The sequence below is a fragment of the Canis lupus genome, chromosome 6, assembly GCF_048164855.1.
Source record: "Canis lupus baileyi chromosome 6, mCanLup2.hap1, whole genome shotgun sequence".
Classification (NCBI taxonomy): Eukaryota; Metazoa; Chordata; class Mammalia; order Carnivora; family Canidae; genus Canis; species Canis lupus.
Window position 1 is genome coordinate 18,836,211 of NC_132843.1, and position 24,080 is coordinate 18,860,290.

Here is a 24,080-nt window from a genome sequence, read left to right on the forward strand (position 1 = left end):
AATTCTGCTTATTAAAATTGCAATTTTAGTTTCCATTAAAAGGAGAATAAGACAACAGAAGATGGGTTGGCAAGACAAATTATTTCTTAATGTCAGTTGAGCTTATTTCAAATGAGATAACATATCTACACCAGGTTGGGTTCAGTACAATTTTGTCTCCTCAACTCATTTATCTAATTCAGTCATCTTGATTATAGCCTCATGGACTTCATTTTCAGAAAAGAATTCTATAACAAACAGCCCACACAACATGCTGATTACTGAACAGTTAATTCTAATTAACTTGGGCATGGCAAGAGAATTTTGATAAAGTCCTAGAATACAAATATAGTCTGCTTACACCAGACTAACTTATATAAAAAACCCACAGCAAAGTCTCCAGACAAAACAAGAGAGTCAAAGAGATCTAATTTAAAGAAACAAATGAGAAAATTAAAATCACAAATAATTTATTCTTCCGTTAGAGTTGATACAGTTTTAAATAGCAACAAAGTACACAGTGGTGGAAAATTGGCACAGAACCTATAAGCATTTTCAATCACAATAAGGCTGTCCATGCTTTATCTGTTCAAATTTGATGTCCATTTTCTACTGACCAAGTTGAAAAAAACTCTATTCAGACCTTAAAACACACATACTCTCTCTCATACACACACAGAAACATATTAAAATTCCTCCTTTTGATTACAGTATGTTGAAACAGTACATTTTGCTTATTCAAATTTATGGCACCCCTTCTGCTTTGTTTCCAGTTAGAAGTGGGGAAAAAACAATTCAATTATAAAGAATACATCTTATTCCCTGGGCATAGGCAACTGTGATGAAAATAACAACTTACCTTTAGGCTAGATGTTTTCAGATTATGCTTAAATAATTGTGGTTATAAACTTCTCAATGCATGATTTCCTGCCCAATGCAATATCCCTGAATTTAGCTAAAATAATCAGGCACCGGACAGTCTTGAATATGATTAAATACGCCACACTAATAAAGTGATCTAGAATGCAACCTCTATATGCTTTTAATACAGATCAGAATAAACCTCATCAATAAGCATTTTCCTAAACATTTGTTATATTAACCAACATAAAAAGGGAAAAACTTAAAAGTGTCCCTTTATAAATGGCATTATTTCCAGTGAAGAAAGCTGAAATAAAGATTTGTAAAGTCTCCTGAACTATTCTATTATATAAACCAATTATCCTTCTAATGTTAAAAAATAAAATTACTGGATCAATGTTGACTCTTCTTGATACCATTTAAAAAATGCTTTGATATTTCTAAGTTCCCTGATTACTTAAAGTAAAATTAACATTTCCATTTTCAGTTATTGCTATTTTAGAAGAATTACCACTTCATTTATATGAAACTGCTACCAAGATTTTTCAGATCCCACATGAAGTCATTCTTATTGCCTCACATTTTAAAACTGTATTATAAATGATCTTTATAAAAAGGTTTTAATCCACAAAACTGGAAAGCTTTTAAAAAATGTCTTTTTACTCAAAACTATCACAGTGCCCTTGATTATCTAATAGATAAAAGGGATCTGAATTTCCTCTAAAGAACATAATAGTGGACATATGGTGTGCTTTGTCTTCTCCCTCACCTTTATCTTCTATAGTACACCATTTTGAGACCAACACAATCAAGCATCCACCAAACTCCAATCCACATTAACAGAGGATTTCTGATTCTGTCCAATGCGTAGTGTACCGCCTTGCATATTCACCACATGAAATAAACATAATATACAAAATATTGCTGCTGTAAAAAGTGTACATTTCCCTCTTCCCCTTACAAAAGAATCTGTGGAAAAGTATTAAATTCCCTTAACCTTCATAAACATACAAAGCTGTTCACACCTTTCAGTCTGTAACAGTCCATTTGAAACACAGTTCCCAAATCATTGCAAATTGGTTATGTCATTGTATTTTCTGTCCAATGTTGCCATCTAGAGTAGAAATGTGAAATCAAGAGTATTTTTTAGCTACTAAAGCCTTTACAACTAAGCCACAAAGGCTGCTTACTGATGAAACAGCCACTTATCCACAAAGTTTTTCCAAAAACTAGATGGAATGGAAGGATCTCTTCACACAGAGGTGTCCACAGTGCTGAGGTGACAATATGGCTGCTAATAGATACTGGCTATTGGAATGTAAGTACTTCTTCACTGCTGGTAATTTCCATACTGTCCCTAAAAGATAAATTTAAAAATACAATTAGATAACGATTTGACCATAGTTTGACCATAATCATTTGGCAGAGAAAATTACAAATAAATCTTAACATTGTCATACTACAAAAGTTGACTTCATTGATAACAGAAACTGTTATATATTTAGGTACATGGCATTTCTGTAATTGCTTCTGATGTCACATTCAATTGCAAGTGGATTTCAGAGTCTTTAAATCTAAAACAGCACCTGTCACACAGTAGAAACTTACTTACTTACTTACCTATTTATTTATTTATTTTCACAGGAGAAATTTAAATGTTTGGTGAATTTTATTGAACTGAACTGAGCAAGAATGAATGAGTTCTGGTTCTAAATCCTGGTATGATATGTATTGTGTATTAATTACAGTGCTAATATAACAATTTTGTGACTGTTTAGTTTATTACAATTGCTATTCTGAATTAACATCAATAGTATTTGGAATAAGTAGCAAGGATGGAAAGATACCTAGGAGATAAAGGGAAAAGAACCTTCTATCCATACTAAGAAGCTCGGCTTTTCCCTGAGGCCAACAAAGTGTCAGTAAAAGCAATCAGACAGGCAGCTGGTACATAAAATCAAGGGAAGTTTGTTTTGTTTTTGTGGCTTTTAATAAGGTAGATTTGAAGGCCTGTAGGCTGACAGGACAGAGGAGACAAAGAGTACAGATAAAAAGAGGTGATAAATGAAGTAGCAGAATTCTACAAGGGAGGTAAATAATGTCTAGTATACTGCTGTTAGGGTTAGATTTTGGAGAAGAGAAGGAATAAAAAAGAAAAAGAAAAGAATCTGAAAAAAGAAAAAGAATGGTAGAAGAAAAGAGAAACCTACTAGAAAATACATATATTTTAACAAAAATTTCTTAAATGTGTTTAAAAGAGATGCTCCTAAAAGCACCTATTTTCTAAAAATAGTACTCATAGGAAACACATAATCAGCTAATTGTCTCCTTTAGCTAAATTTCCCCCTCCAAGTCACATAATTTTATATCAATAAAGTATTCTAGAATTGAATTACTTCTATACTTTAAGAAATAGCAACCTAAAACTTTATATTTCCACAGATATAGATGTATTTGAAAAATCTGTTGAACACCACTATATTTCTAATGGAATAATGCACCATGAAGAGAATTAAGGTATTTTAAAAATATTAATGTACTTTTCATAGCTATATTCAATAAAATTTAAAGTCAGGGCTCATCTTGAAAATATTTATAGGTAGAATATCAAATGTAGAATTTGCTTTAAAATACTCAAGAAATGTAGCTTTGTGTGTGTGTGTGTGTGTGTGTATATATATATATAAAATAGCATTAGCAAAATGCTGATAATTGTTAAAATTGGTTGCTAGGTATATGGAGATCCATCATACTCTCTTTTTTTGTAATTGTGTAAAGATTCCTATAATACAAAGTTTATTTATTTTTTTTTTCCAAAGTTTAAAATAAGAAATATAAGTCAATAAATACTTAGCACCAGGTGCTTCTTATTCAATTGCTAATCTCAACTTCAGTATTTAGGTAATCTAAGTCCCAACTCTATTGTTAACTTTCCATCTGAGTCTAAAAAAGCTCTTTGAGACTAAGTTTCTTCACTAAGGGTAGGAATGTAACATCCCTGTCTACAGATCTCAATTTTCTTTCCATTTATAGCTACATTAATTCCTACCTCATCTGTTTGTTAGGACACTTAAATAAGAGAGGACATGAGGAAGGGCTTTTAAAATTTTTTAAATATTAAAAGTAAGGAAACCTCAATGCCGGAGGGAAATGCTCCCCTAGTGAATGTGTCTAATGAGATATTAATGATAAAAGTGACTTGCACATATTATGAATGATGTGAAAGCAGAAGAGAGGTTAAGAACTGCTGTGCTACATAAATATAAGCTATAATTTATCAACTATATTATGAACTACTTGAGAGTAATGAGGGTAGGGACTAGGTCTTACCTATCTTCATGGCCCAAGTACTGATGGGTGCCTGATACTGACACATAAAACTTCTTGAATAATGTGTGCCAAATACTATAATCAAGCAGTTATAAACATTTACTGAGCAAATGTTACATGCTCATCACCATAATAAACTTGAAAAACAGGGAAAGTAAAACTCAGAAATAAATCAAGTACAATTACAGAAATTCTCTAAGAGTTCACGAATGAAAAGATTAACACAGCTAAAATAATTAGAAAAATATTTCAGAGAATGTGGAAACCTTAAGAAAACTTTAAATAGCAGAGAAAAGAAAATGAGGCACTTCAAATAAAGGAATAGCTAAAGCAAAGGCATGTTGGAAACACAGGTATATAATGCTTAGGGAAATAGAGTAAAAAAGGAATATACAGTAATGCGGAAAGCTATTCATTACTTGGTAACAAAGAGCCTGAAGTAACAGAAATTAAGAAGTCTGGCTAGTATTAATAATAGCAAACTCTTACTATATCTCAATAACACTTTATTAGTGTCAGACACTAATAAATGCTTTGCGTCCATCTATAACCTATACAGTAAATATTATCTCCACTTTATAGATGAAGAAATTGAAGCACTGAGAATTCGAGTAAGTTGAACCACACTTGATCACAGTGCTGGGACCAAATCAAATCACAATCAAGCCCAAAAAAGTATACTATATATCTGCAAACATTAGCGAATTCCAGGATTAAAGGTATGAGTTTGGGAGTCAGAAACCAATTTCTAGCATTGACTCCACCACTTAACAGCAGCTTATCCTTGAGAAAGTTACCTATCTTCCCCTTCTCAATTTTCTCATCTGACAAGTATAAGTCATTACAATCTCCACCTCAAAAAGTTATTAGAGATGAAAAATGTGAGAATGCTCTACAAACAACTCAAGTACTCATTGACATTACTGGAAATAGCTTGAGAAAGTGAGTTCTAGTCAGTCATTACAGGCTATAGTCACTCAGAATTTGCCACCCAGCTCCACCACTTCTTGGCTCTGTCATCTTGGACAAATCACTCCAACTCTCTAAACTTCAGATTTTCTATATCTGCTTCTTCAAATTTTTCTTTTTTTAACTACAAAATTCCTCTGACTAAGGTATAAAGAATGAATGAGAAAAGAAAGCAAGAAAACAGAATGGAAGCAACCTGCCATGATGTTGATGGTCTTAACTAAGATAAGGCAGTGGTTACAGAGAATTGGATGGATTTAAGAATTTAGGAAGGAGGGTTAACAAAATTCTGTCATGTATTAGATGGAGAGAAGGAGAAAGTCTTAGATACCAAATGTGGCACTTGGCATTCTAGCTTGATGATAGTACTTCTCTTCTTTGATAGAGAATACAGAAAGAAGGAGTAAGTTTGGGTAGAAAAATTCTGAGTTTGTTTTGGTTATGCTGAATTGATATATTTATGATATATCTCAGTGGAGATGTCCAGTAGGTATCTGATTTTGAAAAGCAAGAGTCAGGGCAGCCCTGGTGGCGCAGCGGTTTGGCACCGCCTGCGGCCTGGGGTGTGATCCTGGAGATCCGGCATCAGGCTCCCTGCATGGAGCCTGCTTCTCCCTCTGCCTCTCTCTCTCTCTCTCTTTCTCTCTCTCTCGGTCTCTAAGAATAAATAAATAAAATCTAAAAAAAAAAAAAAAAAAGAAAAGCAAAGGAGTCAGACTAAATAGAGATCTGGGGGTCAACAGCATGGTAAACTGAAACCATGTGAGCAAATGATATTGTCTAAATAGAGGTGTGTTGAATGAAGAGTCCCTAAGCTAGAAACCTGAGCAATACCAATCATCTTTAAATTTCTTTCTTCTAGTCATCTAATCATATTAAAGTCTTAAAATTATTGTCACAATAATTTTTGGGAATTTCTTTCTGTATTCTTATCTTATGATCACCATTCAAATTAGGAAGTAAAGGCCTTAATTATTCACTTATTTATACTTTATTTATCAGTATTTACTGCTAATTGATAAGTTCTGCTAGGCAATGGAAGCTCAACAGTGATAATAAATAGACACGATGATCTCTTTAAAGGACTAACATTCTAGAGGAAGAGAATCTGACAATAAACAATACATAATCTGTCACATGGAGATACACGCTACACTGACAAATTTAGGCATCTAACATAATTAATGAAACTTCCCCCACTAAAATGAGGAACGAGGCAAGGATGTCCCCTTTCACCAGCCCTTACAACACTGTACCAGAATTTCTAGCTTATGCAATAAGAAAAATAAATAAAGGTATGCAGATGACATGATCCATCTAGGTAGAAAACCCCAAAGATTCAACAATAACAACAACAAAATCTGAAACTAATAAGCAAAGTTACAGGATACAAGGTTAACATACAAAAGTCAATCATTTATATGCCAGCAATGAACAAGTGGAATTTGACATTAAAAACAATACTATTTACATTAGTACCTCAAAAATGAAATTAGGTATAAATCTAATACCGTATATATAAGATGAACACAAGATAAACTAAAAAGCTGAAGAAAAAAAATTTTAAAAACTAAATAAATGGAGAAGTGTTCCATGTTCATGGATAGAAAAATAAATTTTGTTATAATGTCAATTCTTCCTTGCTTGAATCTAAAGATTCAACACAATCCCAATCAAAACCCCAATAAGGTGTTTGTGGTTATTGACAAGTGAATTTAAAGCTTACAGAGAGAGGTAGAAGACTCAGAATAGCCACAAATATTGAAGAACAAAGCCAGAGGACTTATAGTTCCGACTTCAAAATTCACTATAAAGTTACAGCAATCAAGACAGTGTGGTACTGGTGAAAGAACAGAAAAATAAATCAATGGAACATTAAAGAGAACCCAGAAATAAACCCACATAAATACAGTAAACTGATCTTTGACAAATAAGCAAAGGTAATACAATGGAGCAAAGAGTCTTTTCAATAAATGGTGCTAGAACAACTAGACAACCACATGCAAAAAAATGAATCAAGACATAGGTCTTCAAATCTTCACAAGAATTAACTCAAGCTGGATCACAGACCTAAATGTCAAAAACACAAGAGTAAAACTCCTAGAAGAAAACCTAGGTGACTCTGAGTTTGGTAATGACTTTTTAGATACAACACCAAAGGAATAATCCGTGAAAGAAATAATTGATGAGATGGACTTCATTAAAAGTAAAATTTTTACTCTGCAGAAGACAATGTCAAAGGCATGAGAAAGCAAGCCATGAAGACAATACAATATTTCCAAAAGACACATCTGATAAAGACTATTATCCAAAATATATTAAAAAAAAAAAAACTCTTAAACTCAACAATAAGAAACAAACAACCCAATTAAAAAAATGGGTCAAGATCTGAACTGACACCTCACTAAAGATGGCAAATAAATGTATGAAAAGATGCCCACATTATGTCATTAGGAAAGTGCAAATAAAAACAATGAGATACCACTACATACCTTCTAGAATTGCCAAGATCCTAAATACTAACACCTCCAAATGCCAGTAAGGATGTAGAATGACAGATTGCTACTGAGAATGCAAAACAGTCCAGCCTCTATGGAAGACAGTTTGGCAGTTTCTCACAGAACTAAACAGACTCTTACCATATAATCCAGCAAGCGTGCTCCTTGGTATTTATCCAAATGAGTTGAAAATTTATGCCCACACAAAAACCTGCACATGGAAGTTATAGCAGTTTATTCATAATCGCCACATTTTGAAAGCAACCAAGATGTCTTTCAATAAATGAATGGATAAACAGACTGCAGTACATCCAGACAACGGAATATTATTCAGCACTAAAGGGAAATATGCTATCAAGCCACAAGAAGACCTTAAATGCATGTTACTAAGTGAAATGCCAGTGAATGAAAAGACTATACATAGTACAGGATTCCAAGTATATGACATTCTGGAAAAGGCAAAATTATGAAGACAGTAAAAAGATCGCTGGTTGCCAAGGGTTAGGGAAGAGAGAGAGATAAATAAGGGGAGCACAGAAGATTTTTAGGGCAATGAAACTATTCCATATGATACTATAATGGGGGGTGGTATACATGTCATTATAAGTTTGTCAAAACCCATAGAAGGTACAACATCAAGAGTGAACCCTATGGAATAGGGGTGATAATGATCTCTCAATGTATGTTCACTGATTATAACAAATGGATCACTCTGGTGTGGGATGCTGAAAGCAGGAGAGGTTTTACATATGTAGGGGAAGGACTTATAGAAAATTCTCTGTAGAGCAGTCCGTGTGGCTCAGCGGTTTAGCACCGCCTTCAGCCCATGGTGTGATCCTGGAGAGCCAGGATCAAGTCCCATGTCGAGCTCCCTGCATGGAGCCTGCTTCTCCCTCTGCCTGTGTCTCTGCCCCCCCACCCCGCTCTCTGTCTCTCATGAATAAATAAATAAAATCTTTAAAAAAAAAAAAGAAAAAAGAAAACTCTGTACTTTGTGTTCCATTTTGTTGTGAACCTAAAACTGCTTAAAACAAGTCTATTTTTAAAAAATTAAAACGTTTCCAGTTAAGATGGGTTTACCCCCAAACCACTCAAAACATATGACATAATCACATTCAAGACACAAGGTAACAAAGAACAGCAATCTGAGAAATTAGAACCAAATGAGGTGAGCTCTCTGCTTATATATATTCCTGAATTTACACTGCAGTGTGGAGTGGAATGAAGGCTGAATCTGAGTTAAAGACATAAAGCTTAGAGTCTGGAGAGAAAGCAGGAGTTCTAGGTCATAGGATAGAGTACCAGAGAGGAAAGAAATGCACAGAGGGAGGGAACTGTCCAGATCTGAAGAAGAACTCTCTTGAGTATTCAGTGTAGTACTGACATGCAAATCCATGCAAGGAAAATACCCGTCCAAGGAGAAAACAACCAAAAGAATTAGAGGAAACAATATTCGGTGCTCATAAAGAAACAGAAATAGTACTTATTCCCACCAGCCAGAAAATTGTGGAAAACTTCACAATTCAAGGACATTAGGTCAAGTACTTGAAAAGGTTTTATCTCAGTAGCAGAAATACTTAGCCAAGGACTACACACTGCTTTGGTGCTGCCTAAAAAGCCCTGAAAACAATTCCCATAAGGTCAACATATGTCTAAATTACTTAACTGCATCCCAAAACAAAGCTCAAAACTATTTTTAAGAATATTATGAAAAAAAAAAAAGAATATTATGCATCCCCCCCACAGAAGAAGAAGAAGAAGTAGTAGTAGTAGTAGTAGTAGTAGTAGTAGTAGTAGCAGTAGTAGTAGTAGTATCCAACATCCAACAAAGTAAAAAGTGATATTCACAACTTCTGGTATACAATCAAACATTATCATGCATACAAAGAATGAGAAAAATAACCCATAATAAAAGGGTTTGAAAAAAGCCCAGTAGATCAAAAAACTGACCTAGATATTAAGAATTATCAGAAAAGAATATTAAAACAATTATCATACTTATAATTCAGATGTTCAAAACTTTAGGTAGAAATATGGAAGACATAAAAAAGGACCCAAAATGAAATTCTAGAAAAAAAGACTCAAATTGAAATTCAAGAGATGAAAACCTGGGAATGAAATGAACAAAAAAACATTAGTGAACTTTAAGATAAAGCAATAGAAACTATTCAAAAAAATTAGAGGATCAGTGAACTATGGTGCAAGTTTAAGCAAATAGACATTTAATTGAAGTCAACTAATGATGTAATTGGAGAGGACAGAAAGGGATATAAGGGTAAAAGAAAAAAAAAAAATACTTGGTCAGAATTTTTCCAAATCTGATGAAAACCATAAAGCTACAAATTGCAAGAAGATATATGAACCCAAAGCATAAAAAAGTCAAATAATTTCATAAAGGGAAAAATTTTAAAAAACAGCCAAGGGCACTAGGGTGGCTCCGTAGTTGAGCATCGGCCTTTGGTTCAGGTCATGATCCTGGTGTCCTGGGATTGAGTCCTGCATGAGGCTCCCCCTAGGGAGCCTGCTTCTCCTTCTGCTGTGTCTCTGCCTCTCTGTGTCTCTCATAAAAAAATAAGATCTTTAAAAAAATAATAATTAAAAACAGCCCCCCAAAAAACAAATACCAACCACCAGAAAAGAAAGAGAATAACAACAGCAGATGCCTCCTTGGAAATAATGTAAGCAAGAAGACAGTGGAGCCACATTTTTTAAAGTGCTGAAAGAAAATTTTTAAAAAACCTGTAAACCTAGAATTCTATACCCAGAATAAATATTTCTCAATAATGGAAGAGAAATAAACACTTTCTTGAACATACATAAACTGAAGACCTGCATTACAATAAATGTTAAAACAGTATCTTTTCCTTCATGCAAAGGAAAATGATGCCAGATGGAACTATGCCTCTATCACAGGAATCAAGAGCACCAGAAGTAGTAACTACTTAAATAAATATATAAGATTTTTTCTTATATATCTTTAAAGGATAATTGCTTTTTAAAAACAAAATAAATTCCATATGCTACAGAGTTTATAACACATGTACAAGTAAAATTTATAACAATAACACAAAGGTTGAGAAAAAAGAAATAAAAGTAAACTATTGAAAGGCTTTATACATAAAGTGGTATAACAGCACCTAAAATATGCTACAAGATGGGTGAACCTTGAAAATATTACAATAAGTGAAAACAGCCAATCACAAAACACCACATATTGTATGACTCCATTTATCTCAAATATCCAGAATAAGAAAATCTATACAGATCAAAAGTAAACTGTTTCCTAGGGCTGGGGTTTAGAGAGAAATGAATATACAACTAAAAAAAAAAAAAAAATCCCATTGAATGCTACACTACAAAATGATGAGTTAATTAAATAGTACATGAATTACATCAATAAAAAGTCTTTTTTAAAGCAAGAAAAAAAAATCCAAGGACAGAAAAAGAAGAAAAAGGGAAGAACAAAATAAGGAAAAAAAAAAAAAACAAGATGATAAATTCAGCCAAATCTAATAATCATAAAAAATGTTATCACTGTCAGATTGGATAAAAAAAAAAGCAAGACTTGACAAATGCTGCCTTCATGAAACAGAACTTAAATATAAAAACACAAATATGTTAAAAATAAAAGGATATGGGTGCCTGGCTGGATGAGGTAGGACATGGCATGAGGGTTGCAAATTCGAGCCCCATGTTCGATGCAGAGATTACTTAAAAATAAAATCTTTTCAAAAAAGGATAAAAAAAATATATAATTCTATCAATAATCCAAAGAAAGTTGGTTGGCTACATTAATATCAAAAAGATTTCAGAACAAATATTATCATGGATAAAGTTATTTCATAATAAAGGACTAAATTAATCAAGACATAAAAATTCTAAAAATATATAAACCTTAAAAGTTAGCATTAAGATACAGACAGAATTATAGCCAACGATTTAATATGTTTTTCTCAATAGAAATAAAGTAGAAAGAAAATCGGCTAAGATATAGACTTACCAATCAATTTGATCTAACATTTATAGAACAACCTCATAGACCAGACCATAGGCCATGAATTAAGTCTCAAAAAAAGTTGAAGAATTCAAGTCACATTAATGCTGATGGAATAATGATGATGGCATTAAATGAGAATCAATTACAGAAAAATATCTGGAAAATCTCCAAATACTTGAAAACTAAATTATACACTTCTAAATAACACTTGGATCAAAGAAGAAATCAAAAGCAAAATCAGAAAATATCTCAACTGACTGAAAAGAAAAACACAACATATAAAAATTTGTGGGTGATAGCTTAAGAAGTACTTAGGGGAAAATTTACAGCAATGAACACCTATATCAGGCGGGCAGTTCTTAAATCAATGGGAATTCAGCTATTACCTTAGGAAATTGGAAAAAAAGAGCAAATAAAACCCAAAACAAGGAGGAGACAAGAAATAATAAAGAAGAAGGCAGAGGGGTGCCTGGGAGGCTCAGTTAAGATGTCTTTGGCTCAGGTCATGGGATCAAGCCCCATAATGGTTCTCTGCTCAATGGGAAGTCTGCTTCTCCCCCTCCCTTTTCTTCTTTGTGGTCTCTCTCTCTTGCTTATTCTTAAATAAATAAATAAATAAATAAATAAATAAATAAATAAAATCTAAAAAAAAAAAAATAGAGGGCAGAAATCAAGGCAATAAAAACAAACTGGTGGGGGGGCAGGGAGGAGAATCTATAAAACCAAAAGCTAGCTCTCTGAGAAGATCAATGAAGTACATAAAAACTGGCAGCCAGATTATTTAGGGGAAAGAAAAAGGAGAGAGGATACATATTACCAGTAACAGAAATGAAAGAAATATCTTTACTGATACTAGAGATACAAAAGGATAAAAAAGAAATCATTCGACAGAACAAATAAAATGGACAAATTCCTTAACAAGTATAAATATCTCCTCAAAAGAAATGTATAACCTGAATACTCTTATGTCTAATAAAGAAAAAAAAATTTAATTAAAAACCATCCTGCAAAGAAAATCCAGGCCTAAACGGCTTCACCAGTGAATTGTACCAAACATTTCAGAAAGAATAACACCAATTTTACAAAAATCATTCAAGAAACCTGAAAAGGGGAGTTGTCCTTTCAACTCACTTTATGAAACTCATGCTGTTTTGTTTTTTTTTTAAAGATTTTATTTATTTATTCATGAGGGACACACAGAGAGAGGCAGAGACATAGGAAGAGGGAGAAGCAGGCTCCATGCAGAGAGCCTGATGTGGGACTTGATCCCAGAACTCTGGGATCACGCCCTGAGCCAAAGGCAGATGCTCAACTGCTGAGCCACCCAGATGTCCTGAAACTCATGCTATTTTGATAACAAAACCAGATAAAGACATTAAAAGAAAACTAGAGTTCAATATCCCTCATATGTATAGATGCAAAAATTCTTAAAATTTTAGCTGATCAATTCCAACAACATATTAAAAGGATAATAATACATCATGACCAAGTGAAGTATATCCTAACTATCCAAGATTAATTTAAAACTTGAATATCAAAAAAACCTTGAATATCAAATAATATTATTTAACATACTAAATTAAAAAAGGAAAACCATGATTCCTTCAAAAGATAAGGAAAATTCACTTTGCAAATTTCAACATTCATTCTGAGATGTTGAACACTGAGATAAAATTTCTGAGATAACAATTAACACTGAGATAAAAATTCTCAGTGAAGTAGGAATACAGGCAATAATTTCTACCTGATAAAGGACAGCTACACAAACCCTACACACCTTATGTAAGGCTGAAAGCCTCATTGTTAGCCCCCTAAGATGAGGATTTAGACAAAAGATGTTCAACTATTTCTATTCAACATGATATCAGAGGTTTTAAGGCAGGGATAGATTAAGGGGGACAGTGGAAGAGCATTCAGATTATAAAGGAAAAAATAGTCTTTATCCATAGGCAACATGACTGCTATGTGGAAATTCTGAAGGAATCTACCAAAAAAACTAATAAAAGTAATGAGTTAATGTTACAGTTTTGATAAAATATTAATAAAGATAAATTATACTTTTATATAACCAGCAATTAACTACTATAAATTGAAATTTTAAAAAATTTACAATAGTATCAAAAATATAAAATACCTAGAGATAAATCTGACAAAAATCTAAGATCTGTATGCTGAAAACTATGTAACACTATTGAAAAAAAAGTTTAAAGGGACATATGCCATGATCATTGGATGGAATATTCACTGACATGTTAGGATACAATTGTCTCCAAATCTATACATTTAAGACAATCTTAAATCTTAATCTTATTTTAAGACATCAAAATATCAGTAGGCTTTTTGTAGAAATTAACAAGCTGATTTTAAAATCTATATGGAAATTCCAAAAACCTAAAACAACTTTGAAAAAGAACAAAGCTGGAAAACTAACAATACCTAATTTCAAAACTTACTATAAAACTATGGTAATAAAGACAACAGGGTACTGACATAAAGACTGATATATAGATAGTCCATAAATAGACATATTTATGATTTACAGCAAAGATTCAATGACAATTCAGTAGAGAAAGGATAGTCTTTTCAACAAATGGTGCTCAGAAAATTAGTTACCCATTTGAAAACAAAAATGCAAACTTCAATTTGTGCTTCCTACAAAAATTAACTCAAAATGGGTTATAGACTTAAATATAAAGTCTAAAAATATAAGGCTTCTAAAAGAAAAGCATTAAGAGAAAATCTTTGTGACTCTGGATTAGGTAAAGATTTCCTACACATAACATCAAAAGCATGATATATAAAAGAAAAACTTGACAAATTGGACTACATAAAAATTTTAAAGTTCCTCTCTTCAAAAGACAATACTGAAAGAATGAAAATCCAGAGTGAAGAAAAATATTTGCACATTATATACCTGATAAAGGACTTGTATGTAAAAATATAGAAAGACCTCTCAATACTCAATAGTAAGAAAATAACTGAATTTTAAAATAAAAGATTTGAACAGACATTTCAGAAAAGATACATAGATGAAAATAAGCACATGACAAGTTATTATCACTAGTCCTTTGGGACATGAAAATGAAAAGCACAATGAGCTATCACTACACATGCCTTAGAATAGGGTAAAATTGAAAAGACTGACCCATCAAAAAATATCAAACTGTACACTTTTAATATGTGTATTTTATGGCATGTCAATAATACTTCAATAAAGTTGATTGGGTGGGCCCCTGGGTGGTTCTGTCGGTTGGGCATCTACCTTCAGCTCATTGTCCTGGGGTCCTGGGATCAAGTCTCGCATCAGGCTTCCTGCTCAACTTGGAGTCCACTTTTCCCTCTCCTTTCCCCTCTCCCCCTGCGTGCTCTCTCAAATAAATATTTTTTAAAAAATGAAGTTGTTTCAATACAGAAGGATGAAGAAATACAGTAGTCCCCCCGCCCCCTCCCCAATCCATGGTTTACATTCTAAAGTTTCAGTTTCAATCCATAGTCAACTGTGGTCCAGTAGCAGAAGATCCTCCTAACACATCCTCAGAAGGTCACTAGGTCACTAGCAGCCTAACACTACATCACAATGCTTATGTCATTCCCCTCACTTCACACCTCATCACGCAAGCATTTTGTCAGCCCACATCATCATAAGAAAAGTGAGTACAGTACAGTAAGACATTGAAAGACCACATTCGTGTAACTTTTATTGTAGTATATTGTATAATTGTTCTTTTATTATTCTGTTAATCTCTTATAAAGTTATAAATTAATTTTATAAACTTATATTTTAATTTATAAGTTAAACTTTATCATAGATATGCATAGGAAAAACAGAGTATATACTGAGTTCAGTACTACCTGTGCTTTTAGGCATCTACTGAAGGTACTGGAAAGTATCCTTTGTGGGTAAGGGGGAGCTACTATAAAGCAAGGCAATGGAGGACGTTACTATTTTTCAAGATTGATTGATTTTAGAGAGAGGGTACAAGCTGGGGGAAGGGCAGGAGGGAGGAGGAGAAGACGACGACCCCAATACAGGGCTCAATTTCACAACCTTGAGATCATGAGCCAAAATCAAGTCAGATGCTCAACCCACTGAGCCACCCAGGCACCCCACAGATGTTACTATTTTAGATAGGTAGACCGTGAAGGACTCCTTGATATGACACGGTGACAGATCAGAGATTTGAAGAAAGTGAAGAAGCCAAAGTATTGGGGAAGAGTTTTGGCAGTAAAGGGTACAGCAAATATAAAGGTTCTGAGGTAGAAATATGCTCGATGTGTATGGGAACAGCAAGCAAGCCAATTTGACTGAAGCAAACTGAATGAAGGGAGCTATAAATGCAGAGATGAGGTGGTAGGACAGCTGCAGGGGTGGCACGAGTCATGGAGGGCTTTGTAGGTCATTATAAGGTCTGGACTTCACCTTAAGACTGAAGTCTTTTTTAAGACCCACAGTGCTTTGAGCAGTGGCTTTAAAAACATCTGATTAATGTTTTTAAAAGATTATTCTGGGTCCTATGTGGAGCATATCCTATAGTGGAGCTAGGATGAAAGTAGGAAGACCAGAAGGGAAGATACTACAGTAAGTCCAGGTGAGTGACCGTTATAACTTTGACTTGGGTAAGAGCAGGAATTGTAAAAAAATGGCTAGATATAGATATATTTTGAAGAAAGAAGTGATGAGACTTGCTGGTTGACAAGACGATTGATTTGCAAAAAAGAGAGGAGCCAAAAGGACTCCAGGTTTTTAGACTGAGGAACTGAAAGAATCAAGATGCTGTTTACTAAGATAGAAAAAAATGATGGAGAAACAACAGCCTCCAGCATGGATTTCTCTCCCAATTACCCCCTCTTTTAATTCATCCTGCATATTGCCACAAGAGTCATCTGCCTAAATCAACACTATAATTATATTATTATTGGATATAAGAATCAGTATTAGTATTCTATTCCCTTCACTACCTTGAAGAGGTGAACTACTTTCCCTAAAATGAAAAGACCAATAAGCCTTTGGGTTGGAGGATACAGGTAAGGTGAAATCTATGATAACTGTGGGCAGACTACTAACCCTAGAGTAGCTAAGATGGTCCCCTCCTCATAGCCTTTTCTAGTGGGGAAGGAGATGTGGCTGGCATCTATCCAAACATCATAGGTCTTTAAAACAGTACCATCCCAAATTCCTAAGAAGTTCAGGGGGTGGAATAATTATAATAAAAGAGGTACCATAACATATGTCTATCATATATAGTACATAATAACACATAGTTTACCAAGTGCCAGGCATAGCTAATACTTTACATACATCATTTAAAACCCTTTATAGGCTCCAAATGATGTCTGGATGAAGTCCAAGTCCTCTAACATGGCTTATAAGTCTTTCTTTTTCTTTTCTTTTCTTTTCTTTTCTTTTCTTTTCTTTTCTTTTCTTTTTCTTTTTCTTTTCTTTTCTCCTTTCTTTCTTTCTTTCTTTCTTTCTTTTCTTTCTTTCTTTCTTCTTTCTCTTTCTTTCTCTTTCCTTCCTCCTTTCCTTTCCTTTCCTTTCCCTCCCCTTCCCCTCCCTCCCTCCCTCCCTTCCTTCCTTCCTTTCCTCAAACCAGATAATCTACATTAATGCTGGAAACATAACTTACAAAAAAAATCAACCTGTTTTGGGTAGCTTGAGTAGGGAGCAGACCAGATTATCCTCACTAGAAAGTCATTAGACAATCCCAAAATCAATCTAAAGAAACTGCCGACTTAATAACAATTTTCATTAGAATTTAGAATATTTATAATAACAAGATTCACAAAACAATGACTGTGGCACAGATTATTAAGTCTGAAAAGTCTACTGATAAAAAGAAGGAACTTAAATAAATACTAGGTTTAAGAGAGTATAGTCACCTTAGAATGAGATACATCTCTACATATATGAGAAAGTATAAGGAAAGATAACAGGAGATAAAGATTATTATTTTTAGAGAATGGATATGTGTACAAAAGGAGGCATCAGAGACAGGAGGTAATTACGAATTGGAAGAGAAAGGATCTCAGTGATGTGGAGGTGGTGTAGTGGATCTGCTGAAGTGAAGAGGAGAGGAGAGCTACGAAGAGCACAGACTCCCCATCTCCACAGGTCAATGCACAGTTGTCAGCAATAAACATGAGGTAGATAGGAGAAATTAGGGGCTTTAAAAAAGAGATGATGTTTGTAATACCTACAGGAAGTATGCCTGGGTAAAGACCAGAGAGAAAGAGAATATGGATGAATATGAATGAATGCTGGTGCCTAGAGGTAAGGTATGTTTTACATGTTATAGTAACTATCATTAACTGTGCTAGCATTTTATGAAAAAGACTTAAAAGTAATTTTTTTTTTTTTTGTTAACTTTCATATACTATGAACAGGAGGAGGGAAAAATGAGCCTTCAAGTGAAAACAACCTAATGAGTGAACAAACAATGGGGCAATCACTGGCCAAATAACTTACCTGGTCATATCCGTAAGGCCTCTGCTGTGGCGGCTGTGGTGGTCCAGGCTGTGTTGGTCTATAACCCCCGTATTGCTGACCTTGTCCTTGTGGGTAGTTAGGATACTGAGGACCTGGACCACCCTGCGAAGGGCCTGCAAAATAATTAACACAAATAAAAGCCCAGATAAAAACAGAACTTGAACTCTCAGAACGGTTTAGAACTAGATGTTATTATGTTCTTATATTAAAAAAAAGGATAGTTTGGTATCTTGATCTTCTCAATTACTTTTTGAAATAAATTCCAAAGGTTGTAAGAGTGAAAATACTGTAAGGATACCACCATGTACAAGGTGTTTTGATTCAGTGTAACTAGTGAGCTATGTGTTAGCCATCAAAAAAAAATTTTTTTTTAATGAGTAAAAGAGACTCAGGAGTTGTACAGTAGGTTAATTCCATGGTATTAAGAAAATTTATCTATACTTCTACTAGAAAGCCAACCAGTATGAGTAATAGGTAAAAGAAAAAGCAAGAAGCAGAAATATGTTGAAATAATTTCTTTTTTTTTTTTTTTAAGATTTTATTTATTTATTCATGATAGTCACAGAGAGAGAGAGAGAGGGGCAGAGACACAGAGAGAGAAGCAGGCTCCATGCATCGGAAGCCCGATGTGGGATTCGATCCCGGGTCTCCAGGATCGCGCCCTGGGCCAAAGGCAGGCGCCAAACCGCTGCGCCACCCAGGGATCCCTGTTGAAATAATTTCTGAATAAAGTTTGGGAACCAATGATATTTATAGCTGTAGGACTCTAGATTTACACTTGAAATCACCAAAGGATCACAAAGAATAATTTTCCATATAAATTCTAGACTTGTATTTGCAATTATCAAAAGAAGGCTTTATGCTCTGCACTGATAAACTTACTATCACAATATTTTCAAACCAAAACTAAAGAAGACTTGAAAAGCCACAGGTTGCATGCGAAAAAACCTGATTCAAAAGTTACACTCTATGTACCAATCACCTTTAATACTTAACCCATAAAAATGAATGATTTCCAACTCCAGAGATGGCAAGGGACTAATCTGGCTTGCCAAACAAATATGTCTCTTTCATAAATTCCACTACTGCCTATTGTAAAGAATGCTTTACAAAGCATAAGCTGAAAAGCTTTGACACTTAAATTTTTTCTATCACAGCTATTCAAAATCTGCCATTAAAAAAAAAAAAAAAACAGATGGCAGAGGAAAGTGTCAAAAGAGAATAAACTTTCAAGTGTAAATAAATTCCATCAGTCTATTATTTATTTAATTACTATACAGGCATTATTAAACTCTAAATTTCTACTAGAAGAAAGTAAGACAAATGAAGCCTATGAATAAGTAAAATGGGAACTTCTTTGGGATTCCCAATGTCTAACAAAATAGCATAACTACTTGAACCAAAAAATATTCAATTTCATCTACTCTCTCTTCCCACTGAAAATAATGTCTTTTTTTTTTTAAAGATTTTATTTATTCATTCAAAGACACACACACACACACACACACACACACACACACACACACACAGAGAGAGAGAAAGGCAGAGACACAGGCAGAGGGAGAAGCAGGCTCCATGCAGGGAGCCCGACGTGGGACTCGATCCAGGGTCTCCAGGATCACGCCCTGGGCTGCAGGCGGTGCTAAACCGCTGCGCCACAGGAGCTGCCCAAAAATAATGTCTTAAATCAATGAATTTACTTGATTAAACCACATTGCATTTATTTTCATGTAAATACAATAAAACCAAATACTCTACTTATTCAAAATACAGATATTCAATGGTCATGAAATGAAAATTGCCATTTGAAAAGAGCAAGAAAGTCCTCTTGTAAAAACAAGAAATCCACTGAATATTTCTAAAGTCCTATCTCAAATCAGGGAACCACAATTATCAGTTTGGGGGAGAATGCCTGGCTCCCAATACATGACTAAATTTCAATGCATATATTGAAGGCACAAGAGAACTTGAGCTGATCCTGGTTCTTAGATTTGCAATGACGGGTGGCTAGAGGCGCCCATACTAATCACAGAGCTTAAAGTAATGACTAAAAATAATAAGACATTACTGATGTAAAAAAGAGACCATGCTAGCAAGAGAAGATGTCTCTAACATTAGAAACATATTTTCCTATATATAAAGTAGTGACAGTAGCTTAATATTTAAGAATGAGATATCAGGTCTTTATCATTCCCCACTCCCTATCTAATAAAGTTATTTAAAGCAAGATATCCAGCCACTAGATCTTATAGTGAGTCTACAATAAGAAAATATGGCTACATTTCCCCAAACTCTGTAAATATATATCTCTATGTATGTGTATATTACTATTTAACCAAAGAATGACAAAAACATTTTTTTATGCATTCCAAATAAATCTCATTTGTACTCTAAAAATCAATGCTATTTTTCATAGTAACAGTCATTAGAAATAAATTTGCTAAGTGGATTATGTAGATACGGTTAATAATCAACCAATTCATCAGTTTTCTAAGCACATACAAAGCTACTGGGTGGTCATGAATACCAAAGAGGTTTAAGAATTCATTTAAGAACTCATTTTAAATGACTACATACCTTACCTTTGGTCAATGAACCATCTCTAGTTTGTTTCTTTTTAAATGGATTACTAGTTTATCTGAGCAAAACACTTTAAAATAAATATTCCAGTAACAGACTGAGCTAAAATTGTGAATTTTCAAAAATAAGAATTCTTAGAAAAATAAACATTAAATATTTGCTTCAATATTTGCTTCAATCATCACATTTTTTGTGACAAAAATAAACTGCAAAAAGCTATTACCATAGCCCTGCTGTTGTCCTGGATAGCCCTGCTGCCCTGGGTACTGCTGCTGCTGGGGTGGATATCCCTGTTGGGGAGGTGGTCCTTGATAGGCATCTTGCTGTTGGCCATATTGTGAATTTCCTACAGGATAATTGGAGAAGAGAAAAAAAAAAACAACTGAGAAGTTCGCTTAATTAACTTTTTTACTCTAAGATGCATAGCCAACAACACAAGAACAAAATGAAATGCCATATTGATTTTTTGAAAGTTAACAAAACAAAGAAAAAACTCAAACCAAACAGAAGGATTTCGGCCAAACAAACTGCAGTTAAAGCCAATTTTGCAAGGTTGAACTGCAGCATTTTCAGCGTCTCTGCCATACGAGCATTACATTTACTGGAACATCACAGTCATAAGATCATGACTATGCTAAATAAAATAAAAAAGACAAAATTAAAGACAGCTACAAGAGCACACACTAGCTACACAAGATCAGCAAGCTGTTTCCTAAAGGCACTATACTTATATGTAAAATTATACATATGTAAACACACACAAGAAAAAAAAATTGGATTGATGGATTTATGTTCAAATAGAAAATTTCCACTGAGGAAAAAATTATTTTTAAATGTTTTAGTCTTTTTATTGTTGTTAGAAATGGCAAGTCATGGTTATACATTTTAAATATTTGTAAGGAAATTATTTTGGTTGTTCTGGGCTCCCTGTAACTTTCAAGACAGCCAGCAACTAGTATTCTACGAGAGCTTTGCATGGGTAGAAGTTGTCTTATGCAAAATTTGCATTCCTGTAGAAGGGGATATATATGTGTATGTGTGTGAAGGTATATAGATACCTCCTTCGTAGTAATGTTGTGAGGAATCCTCATAAGGCCTATCGTAGCCTTGTTCAGGATACGACGGTTGCTGATAACCGTAATCATTATGACCTACATCAATTCGACAAGAGACAGGAAGAAACGTTAATGGCCACTGAGTGAAAACCCTAAATATATTTAAACTTTCAGATAAAATTGAAAAAAAGAAAAAGAAATGGAAATACATAAAAAATAATTTCAAATGCATTAGCCAAATATTTACCAATGTGATTGTTTTCATATTGAGATATAACGTGCAAATTTTTTAAAAGCAAAAAACAGTAGTTTTAGAAACATTACACTTAGTCTTAACTGATAATCCTCAACATGGGGGGGAAAAAAAACTTCATCTTCAATTTTTTTCAAAAAAGAGAAAGAAAGCATTTAGGCCTTTCACATGTAAATAACTTGAATTAAATTAGAATGAACAAAGGAAGCAATTATCATATTTTGTCAAACACCTGTTCTGCTGGTCGCCAATTCCACAGCATATGCTAAAACAATGCAAAGTATAAAAAAGCTCCATAAGTTTTTTTCCCCTGAAAGAAACTGAAACAAATTTTTCACATTCTATTTACTAGCATAACGTATATGTATCTTATAAAAGCATTTTCAGATGCAAGAATAATATTGCTTAATGCTGCCATTCTAGACGCCTTTAGAAAATATTTCTAGAGTACCATAAACACACCTTCAAAAAATTAATACTGTGTTTAGTGCCAGGGTACACCTTAAGTTTTAAGGCTCAATAAATTTTATGACTGGACTTTAATGAAAATCAATAGTCTACTTCTTTTAACTAAAGTTACACACCAAGAAAATGCAGGAAATAATGCTTCAGTTAGCTAAAATCTAAATTTTAGAAGAATGCCTAATTAAGAAGAGCAATACAGTTATGAATCAATGTTATATTCAGTGTTCTAGGATTTCAACGTTCCCAAACCACCTCATAAATAGCCACATGAAGGGTTGGCAAACTATGGCCTGCAGCATAAATATGGCCAGTGCCCTGCTTTTGTAAATAAAGTTTTACTGGAACACAGGTATGCCCATTCGCATTTTCTCTACCTGTTTTCATGCTACAGAAAGGATTCAGTAGTTGATATGGCCTGCAAAGAACTAAAATATTTACTCTCTGGCTCTTTAGTGAAAAAAGTTTGCCAACTCCTAATCTATATATTTATTGGCATAAATATCTGAATGATAGTAAGAAAATATTCAAGGCTATTTAAGCAAATTATTGTTATACATGGGATATTCTACATACATATCAGAAAAACATATTAATACACACCTATACAAAAATGATAGATTTTTAAATCCCCTCATGTAATAAATAATTTACATAACCTTAAAGTTTTGATGTCTAACAAAAATAACATCTATTTTGAATAGAAAGGTCGTATTTATAACAATACACATTTTACATTTCAGAAAAATACTCAAGACCAAAACAGTGTCAAATTCAACTCAATTATGTAAAATGTATTTTAAAAATTAAACAAAACAATCATTTACTTTCAGAGTTCCTAATACATAAAATTTGACAAACTAGATTTCACTTCTTTAAAATATCCATAGTCTATAAACATACTAAATTTTTTCGTTAAAAAAAATCTTAATGTCTATATATGAAAGAAAAAAGAAAAAAAACTCCAAAATTCTGAATTAATTCAGGGCAAGAAAACCTGAGATTTAAAAAAATATATCATTTCTTAACAAGAAACATCCATACATATCACCACTATCATAACAAACATTTATGATAAACAAAATTCTACAGATGAGTGTTTGCTCTGCCTATACAGGCAGAGTCTCTGCAGTAAAAAACCACTGTCTTTATACTGATATACCTTTATCCTTTATACATTAACAAAAAATGGCAGGCTAAAATATTTTTTAAATTCACCAAATTATATCTTCTTACTACTTCACATTAGCTTTGAGAGGATAGTCCCAACACTTTAGCTTTTAATTTTTTGTTTCTCCAAGTTTCTCTGTTAAGTAGTTTACCTTAAATATACCAAGGGAGCTTACTGGATAAATGAAGATTTTGACAAATCCTTTCATAACAAAACAAATCATACTGTAATGTGAATAGCCACCTGTAATTTATCACAGTTTTATATGTTTGGATTATTTTTTCCTCAACAAAGTATCATGAAATTTTCAAACACACAGAAAAACTGGAAGAACTGTATAGTGAAAGCCTATTTATGCTTGCATCACTTCCAAGTGCAATATATCTTTAATGACCAACTTTTTCATATACCACCTTCCCACAAAACTCATTAAACTAA

The 24,080-nt window shown here is 33.5% G+C and overlaps 2 protein-coding genes across 7 annotated transcripts in view; one reads left to right on the forward strand and one right to left on the reverse strand.

Moving 5' to 3' along the window:
* Positions 1-432: 432 nt before the first annotated feature.
* Positions 433-24,080, reverse strand: part of SS18 (SS18 subunit of BAF chromatin remodeling complex) — an 80,744-nt gene continuing 57,096 nt past the window's right edge. For 5 of the 6 annotated variants that reach the window (XM_072829090.1, XM_072829092.1, XM_072829093.1 and 2 more), the window contains 4 exons: positions 21,760-21,852; positions 20,925-21,047; positions 18,101-18,234; positions 433-2,197 (listed from right to left, as the gene is read on the reverse strand). In XM_072829090.1, the coding sequence (XP_072685191.1) occupies positions 2,171-2,197; positions 18,101-18,234; positions 20,925-21,047; positions 21,760-21,852 (377 nt within the window). In that variant the 3' untranslated portion in view covers positions 433-2,170. The remainder of the gene's footprint in view (positions 2,198-18,100; positions 18,235-20,924; positions 21,048-21,759; positions 21,853-24,080) is intronic. The other variant, XM_072829095.1, reaches the window with a different exon arrangement.
* PSMA8 (proteasome 20S subunit alpha 8) overlaps positions 16,134-24,080 on the forward strand; it is a 123,261-nt gene continuing 115,314 nt past the window's right edge. The window contains exons 1-2 of the mRNA XM_072829098.1: positions 16,134-16,223; positions 17,835-17,905. Coding sequence (XP_072685199.1) covers positions 17,876-17,905 — 30 coding nt within the window. The 5' untranslated portion in view covers positions 16,134-16,223; positions 17,835-17,875. The remainder of the gene's footprint in view (positions 16,224-17,834; positions 17,906-24,080) is intronic.